This window comes from Tamandua tetradactyla, chromosome 4 (assembly GCF_023851605.1).
Source record: "Tamandua tetradactyla isolate mTamTet1 chromosome 4, mTamTet1.pri, whole genome shotgun sequence".
NCBI lineage: Eukaryota > Metazoa > Chordata > Mammalia > Pilosa > Myrmecophagidae > Tamandua > Tamandua tetradactyla.
The window spans coordinates 672,244-691,090 of record NC_135330.1 but is presented as its reverse complement, the minus strand read 5'-3'; the positions used below and the strand labels follow the sequence as shown (position 1 = coordinate 691,090).

The 18,847-nt window shown below is 49.6% G+C and overlaps 1 protein-coding gene and 1 non-coding gene across 2 annotated transcripts in view; both read right to left on the bottom strand.

Moving 5' to 3' along the window:
• LOC143679692 (uncharacterized) overlaps window positions 1-18,608 on the bottom strand; it is a 78,635-nt gene extending 60,027 nt beyond the window's left edge. Inside the window, 1 exon segment of the mRNA XM_077155895.1 lies at window positions 18,516-18,608. Coding sequence (XP_077012010.1) covers window positions 18,516-18,545 — 30 coding nt within the window. The 5' untranslated portion in view covers window positions 18,546-18,608.
• On the bottom strand, window positions 394-500 carry LOC143681793 (U6 spliceosomal RNA). Its single transcript, XR_013174852.1, has one exon. It is a non-coding gene; the product is annotated as a U6 spliceosomal RNA (small nuclear RNA).
• Window positions 18,609-18,847: the final 239 nt, after the last annotated feature.

Sequence of the window (18,847 nt, the reverse complement as noted above, 5' to 3'; positions counted from 1 at the left end):
AAAATTTCAGCTAATTCCCTAATTCTTTACTGTACTGCATTAGCATCCCAGGGAGATGGAATTAGTGTGTTGGGGTTTCCCTCAATCAATTGTGTTGGTGATTTCATTTCACTGAAGTGACTTTGCCTTGGACAAAGGCGCTTAGTGCAGTTCCTCACAGCGGAGGCGTCTAGCCACATGGCACCTTCCTCATTTGCTTCCTTTTGCTTCATGCGCTGACCTTGACTCTCTTTATGATAAGAGGGCAACTCAATGTCCCTGTTGTTATTGAAATTACACATACTGTTAGTACACTATTTCATTGCAAACCACCTGTTATTAATTATGGCTGAGAATCTTGATGCACTATGAAGTAAGGGTGCTTTGTTTTTATTCCTTTTTTAATTTTTTTTATTTTTTATGGAACACTTCACGAATTTGCGTGTCATCCTTGTGCAGGGGCCATGCTAATCTTCTCTGTATCGTTCCAATTTTAGTATATATGCTGCCGAAGCAAGCACTTTTATTCCTTTTTAATAAAGAGTCTCCTCCAGGAATATTAAGGGATCTGCCAAAGATTAATCCCTGCGCAACAGAGAACCCACCCAGATGGCATCTCCTGAGAACACGGCTCACCTCACCAGGGGCTGCCACCCTGCAAGTCCCACTCATGCCAACCCACCTACTTGCCTACCGACAAATTAGACAGCAGTCATGCTTGGAGAAGCTGGGGTGCGTCTCTGCAACACTTGAGTTGTTTTTTTTTTAATTATTAACTTGAGGACAGTTATTTCTTCTGAAATATGAAGTCCTCTTAGCATGTCCTTGAGGGAGTAAAAGCAAGTCTTTCAAACACTGGTTGCTACAGTATGTGCATGAGTGTTTGCATGTGTGGCTTTATTAGCAAGAGTTGAGGGAACATCTCATTACAAGCTTCTTAAAATTCTGTTTTCTCTGGGTCCCAGTTCCTGGCATTAAGGACCCAGAGAGTGCCACTGCCCAGAGCACCCAGGAAAGTATCTTCTTTTTCAAACTGTTTTCTTTTTTTCAACTTTTTTTATTGTATAATACAACATATATACAAAGCAAAGAAATAAAAAAGCAATCGTTTTCAAAGCTCTCTTCAACAAGCGGTTACAGGACAGATCCCAGAGTTTGTCACGGGCTACCATCCCATCCTCTCCTATTTTTCTTTCTAGCTGTTCCAGAATATAGGAGGCTAGAGGGCTTAAATACTTTTTTATCATCACAATCAACTTTTTTTCCTTCTTTTTTGTGAACAATAATGTATATACAAAAAAGCTATAAATTTCCAATCACAGCAGCACAATTAGTTGTAGGACATATTTCAGAGCTTGGCATGGGTTACAAATTCACTAAAAGGGATATCAACATATGATTCAGCATTCATATTCATTTGTTAAGCCCTATCTTCTCTATATAACTCCACCATCACCTTTGATCTTTCCATCCCTCTCTTTAGGGGTGTTTGGGCTATGGCCATTCTAAATTTTTGATATTGGAAGGGGCTGTACTGATAGGGGCAAGAGATGGAACTATCTGATGTTCTGGAGAGGCTGGGCCCTCTAGGTTTCAGGACTTATCTGGACCAGGGACCCATCTGGAGGTTGTAACTTTCTGGAAAGTTACCCTAGTGCATGGAACCCTTGTGGAACCTTATATATTGCCCTAGGTGTTCTTTAGGATTGGCTGGAATGGTCCTGGTTGGGGGTTGGCAGGTTATGATAGGTAGCAAGGTCTAACTGAAGTTTGTGTAAGAGCAACCTCCAGAGTAGCCTCTTGACTCTATTTGAACTCTCTCTGCCACAGATACTTTATTCATTATGCTTCTTTTCCCCCTTTTGGTCAGGATATAATTGTTGATCCCACAGTGCCAGGTCTAGATTCACCACTGGGAGTCATCTCCCATGTCGTCAGGGAGACTTTCACCCTTGGATGTTGTGTCCCACCTAGGGGAGAGGGCAATGATTGCAGAGTTGGGCTTGGAGAGACTGAGGCCACATCTGAGCAACAAAAGAGGTCCTCCAGAAGTAACTCTTAGGCATGCCTATAGTTAGGCTAAGCTTCTCTGCTACCTATATAAGCTTCAGAAGAGTAAGCCTCCTGATCGAGGGCATGGCCTGTTGGTTTGGGTGTCCCTGAAGTTTGACACAGTATCAGGGGATTCCTTGATGGTGAGGTTTAATAGTTCCATAGTCTTTCTCCCCTCCCTCAGGGGAGTTTGCCAATACATTTTGATTATCTGCTTAATATACTCTAGGATGTATCCAGGCTTTGCAATAATCTATACAGGATTAAAGGGCCTTTTTTTTATTCTGTGCTTCCTGTGTTTCAATTGTTCAAATGAGCTATACAGATAGGCTGAATTAGATTATGCATTACAGAAAATTTCCATTCCAGATCAAATAAACCTTTCTTCCATTAGTCTCAAAGAGTTGTGTGGTTCTAAAATATAGACACTATCTTCTTTACCCCTATTTCTGAATTACTTTAACCCCATCCTGTTCAGCTTCTTTCTTATCTCCAAATATCAGATTATATATATAAAACAGCCTCTCAGAGTTCAGAAATAATAATCACCACTCTGGACTTAATCTGTCTGCTCTAAAAGCTTATAATCTAGTCCCTGTTTTCTATATGCATTTTCTACAGGTGACCACACCATTGTTGTTGTTTTGTTTCTGGCTTATTTTGACTCATCAAATGTCCCACATGCTCATTCACATCACTGCATGTCTCACAACATTGTTCCTTTTTGTAGCAGCACAACCTTCATTCATAAGTATGCCCCATCGTTCACCAAACTACTTCTCCGTCAGTGCATCTTTCAATCACCTGCATTCACTGGGCATCACGTAGAGGGCCCAAAGCCCACAGTCCATCAACATTCTCAATTTTAGATAATTTCATCGTTCCCAAGAGACAGAAAACCAGTAAACACACCCTCATCAAATAGGGAATCTACACCTCCTTTCACTCTTGTCCCTCACCCCATTATTTACCTCTGCTGTTGCTGTGGTAGTGCTGATGGTTTCCTTTTGAACATAGCTCATAGCATGCAATAGCAGTTTTCCTCCTGTACCCTGGACTTAAACACTTTTTATACAAGAATCATATTTTTGAAGTAATTCTTACAAAAACTCAATCATATTTCTAGTGTGAATCAGTGGGACACATAGGTCTATACAACCCCTTTCAATCTTGTTCATCTTCAATATGGTAATATTACTTCTAGACCCACTAGAGAACCACCTTCACTCCTATCTATTCCCTTACATCGCAGTTCAACCTCATTAGCTAACGGTTCACCCATCTCTAGCTTCTATGTCTCTCTAAGCCCCTGTATTCTGTATTATAAGTCTCTGATTACACCTTTATGCTGGTCATAAAATGGAATCATATGGTGTCTATCCTTTTGTGTCTGGCTAATTTAGCTCAGCATTATGTCCTCAAGGCTCATCCATCTTGTCATGGGCTTCAGGACGTCGTTTTGTCTTACTGCTGCATAATATCCCATCGTATGTATAACCACATTTTGTTGATCCACTCGTCTGTTGATGGGCATTTGGTTTGTTTCCATCTTTTGGCGATTGTGAATTATGCAAACTCTGTTTTACTATTTACTTTAAAAGAGGCCACTGGGAGACAAGGTGCGAGTCTACCCTTGTTTGCTGGTTCTCTGAAGGAGGGGGCAGTGGAGTTCTATTATGACATTTGGGTCCTTGTGGTCAGCAGGGCCGGTCACAACCGGCACAGCTGCTGGGACTGCAATGGGTGTGGAGACGTGGGTGCAAACCCTGAGTCTGGTCCTACCAATAGGGTAATGCCAGGTGGGCCACTTGGCCCCTGCGGCCACGTTTGCTAACTGCAACAGAACCCTGGTAGGTGGGGGGTTGGCACCGGTTAGGAGAGACGGCATAGGAAAGGCACCTGGTGTCCGTACAGATGAGATGCAGAAACGCAGCGGGCAACAGGAGGACCAGGGATGTGGGAGACGGATCAGCCAAGAGATTTCTCACGACTCCCCAAAGGGCTGTGCCGTGGCCCTGTCTGTTTCAATTTGTCCAGCAATGATATACTTAAAGCCACAGAAAACACTGAAAACTATCTCATTTCTGGATGTCACAAAATTGGGAGAGATAATCATCAAATGCAAAAAAATTTCTCAAAGTGTCAATCAGAACAACTTTTAAAAGTAACAGAAGCAGAAAGAACTTATCCAACATATAAATTACAAAAGTTCAGGCTGCCCGCATAGTGGAAGGATCAAAGGGGACGGAGGACGCACAAAGACGGGCTGGAGCACCACAACGGTTTGCCCTCGGGCCGCAAGGCTCTGGAACAGCTGGAAGGAGAAATGGGAAGCAGTGGGACGGTGTAAACCTGCTCTGTCACTACTTGTTGGAGTGTACTTTGAAAATTATGGCTTTTTCTTTCTTTTCTTTGGATATGTTATATTTCACAATAAAAACGTTAAAGAAAACACAGGCGGGGAGGAGGTGTGGAAACGACCAGACGCACTTGGGGGCCACAGCAGTCTGGGAACTGGCGAGAGGGGCGGGCGCCGGTGGACCGTCCCGAGTCGGTGGACAACCCGAAGGCCTTTCTTTAAAGGTCCCCAACACGCTGAAATGCACTCGGGACCAGGCTCACGCACACGGGAGCGAGAGGGACTTTGAGAACTGCTCCACCAGGTCCTACAAGAAACTCAGGATGTCCCACCAGAGAAAGGAAGCTGCCAGGGGATGCCGACACCTGTTCCCAAATGCGGGACAGGCCCTGATTCGAAGAGGCAGCCCCAAGCCCCCACTGCCAGGGCTAGGACCCATGCCGAGGTCAAAGCCAAGCTCACCGCCCTGTCGGATCGGCTGCGGCCCAAGGCTCCCCGTTGCCCAGGGCCCTGGGTGGAGGTGGGGAGCAGGTGTCGGCCCAGAGGGGCTCAGTTTTCCCTCACCGGTAACCGTCTTGATGGCCACCAACACTAAGGGCCTGTCCAGTGTCCCCCGGGGAAACGCCCCGGGGAGACAGGGGCAAGTGCGGCGCTTTCCGGGGAGCACGATGCTTTCCTTCCTTATTTTAAGTCTCTCCAACCTGAGCAAGACCGGTCTCAGCCAGCAGCAGGTTCTGAGACAGAGCAGAGCGGGGTAGGCCTTGCTGTGATGCTCTCTGACTTTAGGCAAATGACTTGACTTCTCTGAGCCTCACCTTCTTTGTCCGGCAATATTAATACTTACTTTAAACGTGATGGGAGGAGTAAACGAGGTACCACCGCACGTTGTTCCCAAGATGTGTATTTTTTTCACATTTCCATAGCTCTGAAATTGAGCAGCAGTCTAACACGGATGGCATGTCCTAGATTAATTGGCAGCGTTTCTCCTCTCCAGAGGCACAGAAGGCCACACAGTTCTTCTGATCAAAGGGATGTGCTCCCACGTATTACCACTTAGGTAACGACGGGCCACAAGGCCTCATATGCCGTTAGTCCCACTCCTTCTTTCCTCCCCAACCTCTCGAAGGCCGCGAGAATTAATAACTGGAAGTGGCCTGCAGATCCCCAACGTGGAGAATTAGTGAGGACGTTCAGAGCAGACAGTATGGAGAATTATTTCCATCTAAGGGGCCTGTCTCTCATCTCATGTCCTCGTCATGTCAACTTGAGGTTTCTGTAACTCTCAACTCTGCTGTTCCCCAGCACACTTGATTCACATTGAAATCCATCTATTGAGAATGGGGTTAAATGGTTTTGCAGCTTTATCTTAGGAAAAAGAATATCACCGCCGTCACCAACACTCGGCCCCTCTCCCAAACAACAGCCCTCACCGAATGTCTCTGTCCAGTTTCACATCCGTCAGCTCTGGCCCCACACGCCTCCCGAGCGCCGTTCTAGGTGCTTTACCTTGTTACAAGAAGCATTTAATATCCTCAGCACTGCAAGGACAGATCAGGAAAGGAATTCTTTCCCTGACCCACTGGTCCTGACATAATCCTCAGAGAGATGTTTTTTTGTAGTCAGATACTGTGGCTCTGTGAGCAGATTCTCTCCTCAGGTCAGAACCTAACTAGCCCTTTTGAAGCGTTCACAGGCATGTTGCCCCACTGTTGCATGCTGCCACTGAGCCGCCCAGGTTAACTGTGTTTTACACAGATGCAGTTTTTTAGAGCTACCCTATATTTTTAAATGATTTAATTGCATGTATCATTTTATCTTCTTGCAGTATTAGAAATTCATGTCCTATCTCCTTCCTTTTTTCTCTAATCCAACTTCTGGACAGTGCACTGCTGCTGAATTCCCTGCCTGAGGAGGCATCGTGGCAAAGCTGAGCCTAGTTTCTGCTGGTGTGGTCTGCGGTTGGTTGGTTCATGCTCATTGGGGCCCTACTCTAAACCCATCATCACGTTAGGTTCTGGGGTAAACCACGAAACAAAGCTAGAGTTTCAAGGCGCTCCCTTTCTAGGGAAGAGATATGGAACAGAAGCCAGGCCGAGGAGGCCCCCGTGCCCTGCCCTGCTCACTGACCTGTGGCCCCCACAATACTCCAACGAGCCGCAGGCCACCTGCCTGCTGGTGCCCAGCAGGTCTGTGTTCTCACCAAGACTCAGTCTGTTTGTTCTCAAACCTACCTATGCGAGTTCTCCTTCTTACTGCCAATACATCCTTTAATTAAGTTTACTGAAACCAATGAAGTATGAGTGCAAAGGAGATAAGGAGTTCCTACAAGACCCAGGTTGAAGGCTTGGGGGAGGCATTACTACAGGTGAGGTGTTAAAAAAGATTTACTGTCCACTTAGGCATTGGACACCCAATGGTAAAACATCATTAAATCTGGAAAAATCTGATTGCCTCACAAGTGTCTTTAAGCTCTTGTCCCGCTTTAAAGAAACCAAGACACAAAAGGACTGAGAGCCGCAGAGGTGTGGTTATGTGAGAGCCGGGTACAGCGCTGGGAGGGAGCCTCGCCTCAAAGATGAGGACTTGGCCCTGCCTCAGAAGCACCGGGGAGTTTCAGTTCAGTGAGGATGTAAGGAATGAGGTCATCCTTTTGCATGATTCCTGCTTTAACTAACTTCTTCCACTAAATGACCAACTATTATGGAAGAAGGTGTAAGGTTCCTACTGTTAAACAATCCTATGTTGGGAGGTACAGCACCGAAAACGGAGAGTGCTGAGGTGGCTGGGGTGACCCTTCCCGGGGAAGAGAGGGTTCTCACGGACGCCTCCGAGGGGCCTGCACTCTGAGCCCAAGGGTGGTGTCGGAGCTCCTCGGGAAATAAAGGCAGGCCGCTCCCAGCAGAGTGGTCAGGTCAAGCACATAACTGAGTTTTCTAGACTTTGTGGGTCACCTAGAGACAGTAGAGCATGGGTTTGGCTCTCCCGTCTGCCATCACCCCGTGTCCATGGAATGCCCCGAGGACACTCTGTTCGCTGATGTCAGGAGGAAGACGAGCCCAACAGCAGCAGCTCCTCTCAGGGCTGCTGCAAAGATGACGTGAGATGACCTTTCAATGCTTCATACATCTTCTAAGACATCCCATGAACCGAGAAGGAGGCGATTCAAGTGAAGGGACGGGGTGGGGAGTCCCCAGATGCCAGAGGCCAACCAACAGGAAAGCTCTCAACAACCAGCTCGGATCCACGTCACAGCTCGCCAGCCACTTTCAGTAACTCATTTAGGGTCCGCCAGCAAATCATAGAGTAAGTGCTACTGTTCTCTCCATGTCGTGGGTGAGGAGCTGGGCCCACGGGCGTTACACGCGGGGCTCAGACCACACACACGAGAGACAGGGAGCAGCCTGCTAGCCCCCATGCTGCGTGTGCTTCCAAAACCCCACCACGCCTCCCTCACTGGCTGCTCAGTCCACAGACCCTGGTGTGGATCTGTTATCTGTTTATCCGCTAAAACTTCTGGGAGGACAGGATGCTGCAACTAAAAGCTAAAATGAGGGTTGGAGATTAACGGGGATTTCAATTGTCCTGCCTATCTCTGACCTCCATTACCAAGGATAATCAGAAGCTAGCTTTACCATTTTCTGAAGCTTTCATTCATTTAAAATAAATTTGTATCATTTGTTTTTCCTTTGCCTAAATTAAAATGTCCCTGTGTTCTCAGTTTCTGATTACAGGCAAATCCTTTGCATGTCTTAGAGACTGTCTGTTGTTTTTTCTCTGCACCTTTGTATTTCTGCTTTGTTTTCTTTGAAATGAAAGGACCCACTGCCGAATTCTGATTTGAAGGTGAAGTCATAACATCAATGTGTATCATTAAAATGTTTTATTGTAATTACAGAAATAGTCAATGCCAAATTATGTGCACTGTATTATTTTCTGCACTATTCTTTTCCTCATTCTCAAAGTTAATACAGCTATTATATCTCATTCATTCTTCTGTCACTGCACAGAGCAGGTGTCTCCATTGAGCAATCCACAGTGAATTGAGATCTTTTTCCTGAGCACTCACAAGCGGAGTAATTCAGAGCCTCGGTGGCTATGAGCTGCTTCAATTGTTCCTCCCGGTGTGCATGAGCTTGCATTTGTCTACATGAAATTTCAGAGAGTCACAGATACTAGAGATGGAAAAGACCAGTTAGCTCATCAAGCCTGCCCACTCTGCTAGCAAAACCAAGCCAAGGAAGTAGCTCTATCAGCTCACACGATTTTAAAGATATTTATTAATAATAACTACAGTTTATATTACATGGTCTCTTTCATTGTAAAATCCGCTAAGAAACTTTTTTAAGTGATGTTTCATTTCCAAAAGGACCCTGGGGCTCAAACAATAAGGTTACCACATCTACAGCCAATCCAACCACGGCAGTTCCGTGCAGTTCTGAGAAACAAGCATCCCTGAGGCCAGCGCTGGCGGGGGTGGGGGCCCTGTGACCGCTCTGGGGTCACAGCGCTCTCTTCTTGGCCATCATCTGGTCAGGCCTTTGTGAAAGGAAACACCTGCAACTGTTACAATTATTCTGTGAAAAGTGCAAGAGAACATGGGAACAGCGGGGCTGGAACCGAGAAAGACCTGGTGAGGGGAGCGACCTCTGGGCCAGGCCGAGCGGGCGGGGCCTTGGAACCTGGGGGAGGAAAACCCAACAAAGAACCAACCCAACCCCACCCAAGCGGCCTCAGGGGGCTTCGCCCCTACCGGGAGCAATGAGGACACATCCTTCCCACAAGGGGGTGAAACCTACTCGGCCTCTTTAAACAAAATTAGGATGTAGAAACTTAGCTCGATATACACCCAGCAAGGAAAAATAACTTGAACCAACAGTCAGCACCCAGGCCACGAACCTCAAACATGCAGGGGGGCCATCAGACCGAGGAGGTGAGGACTGTCTCAGACAACAACCGCAAAATCCAGAAAATCTGAGAGTGAATGTAAGGAGATGTGGTCATTTCCCAACTCTAGATTAAAACCTCCAGGCGAAGACCTTGCGGGAAGCGGCCAGTCTGCGGGACACGGTGCCTCCGGGCGGCACACGACTCGGCTGGAGCACCTGGGCCCCTGCACGTCTGCAGACCCTTCCTGGGCCACCAGATCCCCACCTCAGGGGAACACAGCACGCCCTTCTTGCTGCCCTCCAACAAAAATCATTCAGGGCAGTCCAGGAAGATGCCAAAATACTCACATGATTAGTAAGAGTAGCTGTTTCCTCCATTTTCACCCAAAGAACCTAATGTTAGCAAACACTATCATTCATCAATATCTTACCTCTGTAGTTAGCTGCTTTATATCACCTTTTATGAAACCATTGCCAGTGTCACCTCCTGCATGCAGCCTTCCCAGTTCCTTCCACCACGGAATTTACTGCTCCGTCCCTGAACTACCGCAGACCTCTGACCCAGCGCTCTCCGGTTTAGAATTAGTTGCCTGTCTCCTACTCTGCAATGAAAGCACCTCCAAGGTAGGGTTTCAGCCTTATTCAGCTTGTATTCCCCGCAGCACCGAGCTGATTTGTCATTCCCTGATAGACAGCAAATAGCGTGTTTGTTAAATGATTTCATCAGGTCTCAGGCAACTTATTTTGACAGATGTTAATCATTTCCCCTTCTCTACCCTTTCCCAAGCCTGCCCTTATCTGTTTAGCCATGGCACTGAGATGCAGTCACAGCGTCCCTGTTAGAATATGCGATCCCTCATTCAAGCAGCACGTATGTCTCGTAGTGAGCCAAGGAAGTGCCAGCCTTAGGTAGACTGGATCTTGCCCTGCCACTTAGCAACTATGAGACTTCGGAAAACTTCTGGAATTAGACTAGCCTAGGTTCGGTCGGACTCGCACTCAAAGCCTGCTGGTGACCTACCAGTTGTGTAGCCCTGGGCAAGTTAAACATTTAGCTCTCGGTTTCCTCAACTGCGAGATGAAGATCTAACTGGCGGGATAATGCAGGGAGGGGTTCGCCACGGAGCTCCGCACATAACAAACACTCAATTAAGCATTATTATTGTATCCTCATTCACAGAGTAGAAAAACTAAGTCACTCAGAATTGTCATAAGGATTAAATGATGAAACGAGTGAAATTTTACCCAGCACATTGTCCAGTCACTGCTTCCTATGTGCTAGAATTAGTTGCTACGATTGCCTGAGCACCTGTCGTGAGCCAGGCAATGTGTACCAGTCACTTAAACAGTGTTTCCCATCTAATTTAATTCTTATAACGAGCTGCTGAAATAATCACTACCCCTCTTTTACAGATGAGTAAATTGAGTTTCGGAGAGAATAAATTACCAGCCCAAGGCCACATAATGAGTTGGTGACAGATTATCCCAGAGGCTACAGCTAAGAGGACCTAGTATAGCTAGGAGCAGTGCAGGAAGGAGGGACGAGCAGAGGCTCCCGAAGAAGCTTCGGATTCCTATTTACCTTCTCCCTGGTCCCCAACGCCAAGACTGTCTGCGTTTAGACGAGCCTCCGGGACGCCTGTCAGCATGTCTGTACTGTCACCTGCTCTTGCCTGGATTGGTGCCACTCACCCAAGAACCAACTCGGACACACCCCCATCTCCCAGCTTCCTTCCTGGTTATAACTTTCGTGTGTTCCCGTGGTCGTCTCATCTCAGTCATTCTAACTGTCATCCATGAGAGATGTCAAGTTTTAGTAATTCGGTTATCCTTAATCACAGAGGCTTCTGAAACAGACTTATATTAGAAATGTCAAATACATTGGATGCCAGCGACGTGGACGGGAAGACGGGCCCCCCAGGACCCCACTGAAAGGCCACCACGTTCTGCAGCAGGAGGCGAGCTCCTACTGACCCACCACCCTGGGCCGAGGGGAGCCTCCCAACGCGGGTGAGCCTGGGGGCTGCAAGACCCGGCAATGGAAAGATGGACGGATGGAGGGATGCTATCCTGGGAACCGGAGTCAGGGAATTCTGAGAGAGAGAAGCAGTTATCAGGGGAACTGCAGCTTGAAGGAATAAAGGCAAGAAGGTGTGAGCAGGAGACCGGGACGAAGGGGAGCGGCGGAGAAGCAGAGGCGTGGGCACGGGGAGCTTCACAGGTCAGGGCTGGAAGGAGGCAACAACATGTGTCAGCCAAAGCTGAGACGGAACAGCGTCACCCAGAGGGCAACTAGGAGGCTAGACCAGCGGGTAGCAAATGGAGCCTGGGCAAACCAAAGACAGTGAAAGAAGGAGACGGAGACGAGGCAGGAGGGCGCCCTAAAGTCCTCGGTACTGAAGAGCGTCCAGCCCCACCAGGCCCCCCGTGGAAGCCCTCACGATGCCCCCCTTCCTTGAGGAAACCGAGTCAGTTCTCTGCAACCAGAAGGCCTTTTTCCTAGAGGACTCAGCACGTGAAATCATTCTTAGAAGATGGAAGTTAAGTTGTCTTGTCCCCTTTTCCGTCTCAGACGGCGGCACTGCGGACTCCTGGGAGGTGGGCTTCCTCCTGCCCACCTCGAGTGTCCAGGCTCCACAAGGACCCGTCTCCTCTCCCTGCTCCCGAGATAAGGCACAGCTCCTCCTCAGTCCTGCTTAATTGTCACTAAAGAGCCGTGCTCGCCAGGAAGACAGGCAGACCCTACCAACTTCCACACAACTGTCAGCCTTGGACAAAAACTAAAAGAGCAAACTCTTAGTAAGGAAACCACAAGGCCTTCAAATGGGGGAGCTTTAGAGGAGAAAAGCGGGGCACAAAAGAAGAGGGAGGGTGCAGAGATATAGAACACACTTTGTCATGAGTATAAGAGTGAACACCCTAATATCAGAATTTTCCCTCTTCAAACTGTGGGATATAAGGTCATATCGTTCAAGATTGTTACCCATCATTCTTTTTGTATTTCGCCAAGTGCATTAATCAGTTGTAGTTCCCTGTGAACCGCTGTTCGTCCAGCAGCGTTTACTGGTCACCTTCTGCATTCCACACTGTGCTGGGCAGTCTGGAGCCCCCAACTGCCCAGTCCCAGCCCTGAGGAGGGCAGACCATTCCCGGGCAGGGTGACACACAGGGCCTCCCCAGCCAGGAGAGAGTGGGGCGGGGCTGGACCAGAAGGGTTCGCCGAAGGGTTCCCCAAGGAAGCACACAGGACGATCTTAGGGGAGCAGTGGGCCGGCCCGGCAGAGCCAAGGCGGGAGGAGCTCCCAGGAAGAGGCAGCCGTGGTGGCCACACGTCTCAGCATCTGGGGACCTCAACCCTCAGTGCGTGGCAGGCTCCAGGCAGCTGCCCCCATGCAGCCATGCCTGCAGGAAGTGCCCTCTTCACTCACTCAAACGCTTCTTGTCCACAGTCCCAAAGCCAAAATTTTCTCCTCAAACATATACCAGCTCCCTGAGCCCCAAAGACAACAGAAAGTCCAACACACCCAGTACTAAACGAGGTAGAGCTACCTCAGACTTCCTCTTCTGAGCAAATGATAACCCAGCTTCTTTCAACAGCCACTGATGCTAATTTTGAGTCTGTGCATTTATTTTTCAGAAAAAAGAGTGATTATGATTTTCATGGAAATTACTAAAGCTCTCCAAAACTTTAGACTTGAGTCATTTTGAAACTCCAAGTGAATAACATAAAAATACTTTTGACAATGATTTAGATGATGAATCTAAATCTAAATAAACCTTTCCTTTATAGTGTTTTGCATTCAATGATAAACATTTCACATATTTCTACAGAGCTTGCTTGTATGCCCATTTGACTAACTTATTCCTGGTTTTCCATCTTCAAACTTAATAATAAGTTTCTCTTATTATCTAATTTTCAGGATTGTTACGATGTCATGCAAGTCAGCAAATGTTGGGAATTTTAACAACCCAGAATAAAGGAAGACTGTAAGTCAAAGAATCACTGTATATGGATTTCAGAATCCCTTTCCCAGTTTTAATTATACCTCACACACTTTTTTTATGATGAAAAAACTGAAGCTGAATTCAAAGAGACTCAGCTGCTTCCTAGTAGTTGAAGCAGCAGGAGATGTTCCTGCAATGGTGCAGAAGGACCAACACTGGGTTCTGAAAACCGCAGAAAAATACACCGTGCAAAATTTAAAAATTACATCTCTTCAAACATTTAGCCAATTTCTAATGAACAGCCTTTGGAATGGCTCATAGAAAGCATGAATAATGAAAACATTCACTTCCTACCCTCTCTGTTCCAGCCTCAGCCACATTTTATAAAATGGACAAAGGTAAAATTCTCACACATGCATGCGTGTGTGTCCGTGCGTGTGTATGTGCGTGCGTGTGTAATAGACCAGCAAATCCTCAACAATATCCTCCAGGAGTTGCATATCGTTGTTTGTCATCATTCCTGTGGTTTTTCCCCAAAAGCACACTGTTAAACACACAGCCTGTGTCTCCAGCACTACAACTGCTTCAACTGGACCTCAGCATCCTCAAAACACACGTGAGCAGAATACCGAAAGGAACAGTCTGATTTTTTTATGGAAAAGCATGAGAATGGCGAAGCTGAGAGCTGTAAAAGCCAGTGCCCACCCATTTTAAATTCATACTTTTATACAGAGAGACACGCGTCCAGGACAGCCCATTCTTCTGTAGTCCCCTTCCACATGTGCCCCTGATGCTGACGGCAAGTTCTCTTCTAATTTATAAGTTAATTCTTACTTTTTCCGACTGTGCCTCTCCCTTCCCAGTACCAGCACAGCTCCTGTGGAGGCTCACGGATGGACCCTCTAAATTCACACCCCCCCCCAGCAACTCCCCCTGGGTAATTGTGGTTCCTAAACTGAGCCTCGTGTAAGGTCCAAAAGGCTGGATGCCTGGGGGCGCCTGACCGTGGAACTGAAGGGATACCGAGTCAGGGAGGCAGGGGGCGGGGGACACGTGAGCGAGCCTGGGCCTGTCACCCCACATGGGGGCCAGAGAGGCCCAGGCCGGGAGCTGGCAAAAGGCCCAAACTGGAAACTGCTCCAATGTTCTTTGTAGGAAAAATAACAAACACCGTGTAATTATCGAGTTAGAATTGGGGATCTCTTTTTTGAGGCACTCGAACTTAGTCTTTTTTTAAAAAGGGCCCAAACTAAGGCAGCGATTTTAAGGCACTGGAGCCCAGCCCCTCTGAGCTGGCTGCCCCCAGCGCCTCGGGGCCCTGTCCCTTCTCCGCAGGGTGCAGCTTTAACCCACGGGCCGCCTGCTCTCTTCTCCTGCGTCCTGGGCACGTCCTGGGCACGTCCCATGGCCCTACTCAGGTGCAGCAGCGGGTGACCGTGTGACTTCGCACACAGGGCTGTTCTAAGAAAGGACTAAGCAGATGTCAGAGTGCATCAAATGTCCAGGCTTGAGAGAGGTGGAGGAAATGGCCATTTTACCTCATCTCTGTCTGGGAGTTACACAGATCCCCACTTAATAAAACTACCTGCAAAAGCAGCACCCGTAGCTCCTGCGTCTGGGGGCTGCCCTGCATGTGTGCTGGCTGTCCTCCCGCAGCTCTAGCACTTTCCCTGATCTCGGACACCCACGTGTGGCCCCTCGAAATGTCCTGCAGGCATCCTTTGCATCCCTGCTGTGTCGGGCGAGCCTGGGGCGCTGCTGTCTGGTCCCCCGTTCTGCTCAGCCTGCCTCCCGCCCCCAGGTCACTGTTTTCCTCACCTCCCCATCCACGCTGGGATCCCCCGTCTTCTCTCCTGGGATGACTCAGTGTGCCCCGGTCTTCTCCCCAGAGGCAGCTCCCCAGGCAGGAACACATGGGGGGGACGGGGGCAGGTGTGAGCAGAGACGGGCAGTGCAGCACTTGGCGCGCAGGGAAGGTCCCGGCTGCACGTGCCGAACCCGCGCCGTGGGCCCCACGAGCCGTGTCGCGGCTGCACCCTGGGTAACAACCTCGACGACACAGGATGCTAGTCTGCTATCACGTGACTCAACCCACATGCGTGGGCGCCCTGAGCGAAGGCAACAAACCTGTGATTAACGCGTGGGTGGGCGTGTCTGTCTCCCTCTAAGCTACTAAATTAATCTAGGAAAGAGAGAAAGGTGGATTGACAACACTGAAGACAAAATCCCTCTGAGTAACAGAAAGATACAATGTGGAAAATGGTGACACAGTCATTAAAACAATTCTGCCTCCGCGGGGATGTCTGGCACCCACCGAAATTCTCCCTGAAGAAACCACACATGGGAGAGAAGAAGGAAGGTGGGTTTACCTTTGTTATCATCAAACCTGAGGATTTTAATAACCCAACAAAAACGGAACAGGTGACTAGGGCTCTTGGATTTTCCCCCCTTTGTAAGTAGAGACGTGTCTTTGTTGGGAGGGGCGGGCAATGGCATTTCACCCCCAAGATCACAGTGCGAATGTAGAGCTGGTAGAGCTCCCTGCAGCGAAGAGCTGAGCACTGACTGGGCTTAGTGTGGAATAAAGAAAGCCAGGCAAGAGCCCAGGTGTCCTCCAGCCCCTGATCAGGGTTCAGTGGCGCACGGCGGCTCCAGCTCAGGTGGGTTCCCCAGGGAATGCTGCTACATGGGCTGACTCACAGGTGTGAAGCTATTCAGTAGCACAAGGGTAAAGGGCTATGTTATTGGTGTGTCTGCTGGATCATGTGCTGAGAGAGAGAAAGACGTTTCTACCGTCCGACAACGCTGGGCTCTGGGTGAGTAGGAATGCCCCTGGGGGGGCTGGGGGTGGGCGGGGGTGAGGGTGGGTGGGGGTGGGTGGGGGCGAAGACGCAGCCACAAAGAGAAATGGGACACTTAGCTCATGGCTAGTGACAAGTTTATGCACACAGTACCTGCGTGCTGCTCAATATATTATGAATATTATGATGACTAATTGATGTAACCGTGATCAGTGTCACTCACACCACTGAGATGGAAACTCCCTGAAGTTTCGGCCTTGCTCTTTCCTGCATCCTGAATGCCCAGCCAGATGTCTAGTAAATGTCTACAGAGTAGTAGCCGGCTGTACAAATGGACGCACGGACGGATGCCGGCCGATTCATGTCGTGCCACACGTTTGCCATGTTGTTCCTTCTGCGTGAGCTGGGCAGAGAGAATGTGCTGCAATCCTGGAACGTGCCTTCCTTTGGCCGTCTCAGGCTGGAGCATGTAAGATTGAGTGTGGGGTGAAGTGGGGGCTGCCAGGGCGCCCGTGAGGACACTCAGGGCCTCAGGGTGTGTGAACTTGATGCCACCACACTGCATGCCCCTCTCAGATCATGGCGTATCTTGGCACCTCCACCTAAAACACAAGGAATAGCCGTTCTTTCACTTGCACTTCTGAAGTTCTGACACTTAGGAGGTATCTGAACCCTGAAACCTTGCCAGTGACAAACCATGGCGCGGCCTCTCTACCTACATAGTAGAAAACCTGCTCTAGAAGCACTGACTGAGCTAGGCCAGTGAAAGGCTGATGGTGGGGGCGGGGCCCTTTCCACCCCCCCCTCCCCGTCCTCTCCCACACCCAGAAGTCAGGTTGTCCCAGCCGCTACTGAAAAAATACAGACACCCCACCGGGGCTGGCCCGAGGCATCCACTCCGGTTCTCACAGCCTAATGCACAGCTGCCAGCGGGACAGCAGGGGACCCCCAGACTTCACAGATTTTAGGGATGCAAGCGGCGAGTCCTAGAAAACCTAGAATTAGGTACAAAAGAGAAATTCCCCCAGAGAATTAAGAGAGCTACGACTGAGAACCTTGAAAACAATCACTGTGCGAAAAAAGGAGAAAGGAAATCTACAAATTCAAGAAAATGAGCAGACATCTTCTCTTCAAAGCATTGTAGAGGCGACTATTGGGCTGGCTTGGACCTTCCACCACCTCAAAGCTGCCACTTAAAAAAGCAAAAGGTTTCCTATCCCCAAGCCCCTAGTGAATGACCAGCCTTCGCGGTGTTACCCACAGCCGGACATGGAGCGTCTGGTAAACAGCACCGGTGAATGCGTCTCCCTTGATCTCTGAGCCACAGCAGAAATCTTTACCCTCCCAGGTGGAGTTTGCAGATGTGCTCGACTCCCCCAGCACCAAGAACACCGGGTCTCAAACAAACCCTGCAACAGGAGGCACGTTTCTCCCTCCAGCATCTTACACTGACCTTCCTTTAAAAATATATGTACAAGGGAGGAGAAAAGGGGAAAACCCAGCCCCTCCCACCCCATTCTCTGTACAAATCGGCCAATAAATCTAATGAAGAGACACAAGAGAAAAGGACAGAAGCCAACAGGTGGAAAAGGCTTTTTGTTTCCTGAGAAAAGCTTAGACGCTGATCTGTGCTCCCAGGCCTATCTGTCTCGGGATGTGTTTAATGACGGTTTTATTATCTTGACCGTGATGATGGAGAAGAATAGCACGTCTACTGCGTGATGCCACAGCATTTCCAGCTTGAAGACGTCTCCGAGCCACTTAGACGAGTCATCTGTTCGGTTTGGCTAAATCTCAGGGAGGCATGCAGTACCCCCAATTAACTGTCTCGATTTTACGGATGGGGAAACTGAGGCACCGGACACGCCATAACTCCTCTACAGTATCTCCCGCCAGAGAAATCCCCGAGGCTGGAAAAGTTTCCTTGTGGCCGAGTTCTCTGGCACCCCCCTCTCCACATCAGCCGCTCCTCCCTGGGACTCCAGGTGGGGTGACCAGGTTTGGGGTGCCTCCCTTCCCAGCAAGGCGCGCCAGGGCGATGTGTGTGTGTGTGGGATCCACGCGCGCGCACACGCGCACACAGTCACGCACACACTCAGAGCTGGGTGCAATCTCCGCAGAACTCGGAGGAGCCCCTACCCGGCTCTGCCTGGGCCGCCCCGGACCCGGCCGGCGCTGCTCAGGACCAGGGCTCTGCCCTGCCGCTGGCTCTCGCTCTCGCTCTCTCTCTCGCTCTCTCTCTCTCTCTCTCTCTCTCTCTCTCTCGCTCGCTCGCTCTGTCGCTCGCTCGCTCGCTCTCTCCCTCCCCCTCCCCCCTCCTCCCAGCCCTCGCCACCCACCCCTTCTCCCCCCAACCCAGAGGCGCAGATCGCGTTCGGGGGTCCCTGGAATGAGGGGCCCGGCGGGCGCCTTCCCGGGCTCCGCGCACCCGGTTCCGCGCTGTTCCGCAGCCGCAGCCGCGCTCGGGCGCAGGAGGGGCGCCGGGGCTCTCACCTTTCCACAGGAGGGATCCTGGAGGATCATTTCAGGAGCGGAGGGGCGAAAGTGGATGAAGACAGAACAGACCCTTTCCCTGCCATCCCTGGCCTCCCGGTATCCAGACGCCGGGACAACATCAAAGCAACTTAGGGGGGCCACTTTAGGGGCCTATTGTCTGCCGCGCCCGGCCCGTCGCCCCGCGGCTCCCCCCCTGCGGGCACTTGGTACGGCCCAGGCTTTCACGCCGAGCGGCTTTCACACATGGAAGCTTGTCTCGAGCAATTGCTGACAAGCCACAAACAAGACGCCCTCCCCCCGCCCGCGCCCCGCCCCCGCCTCCTTTCTTC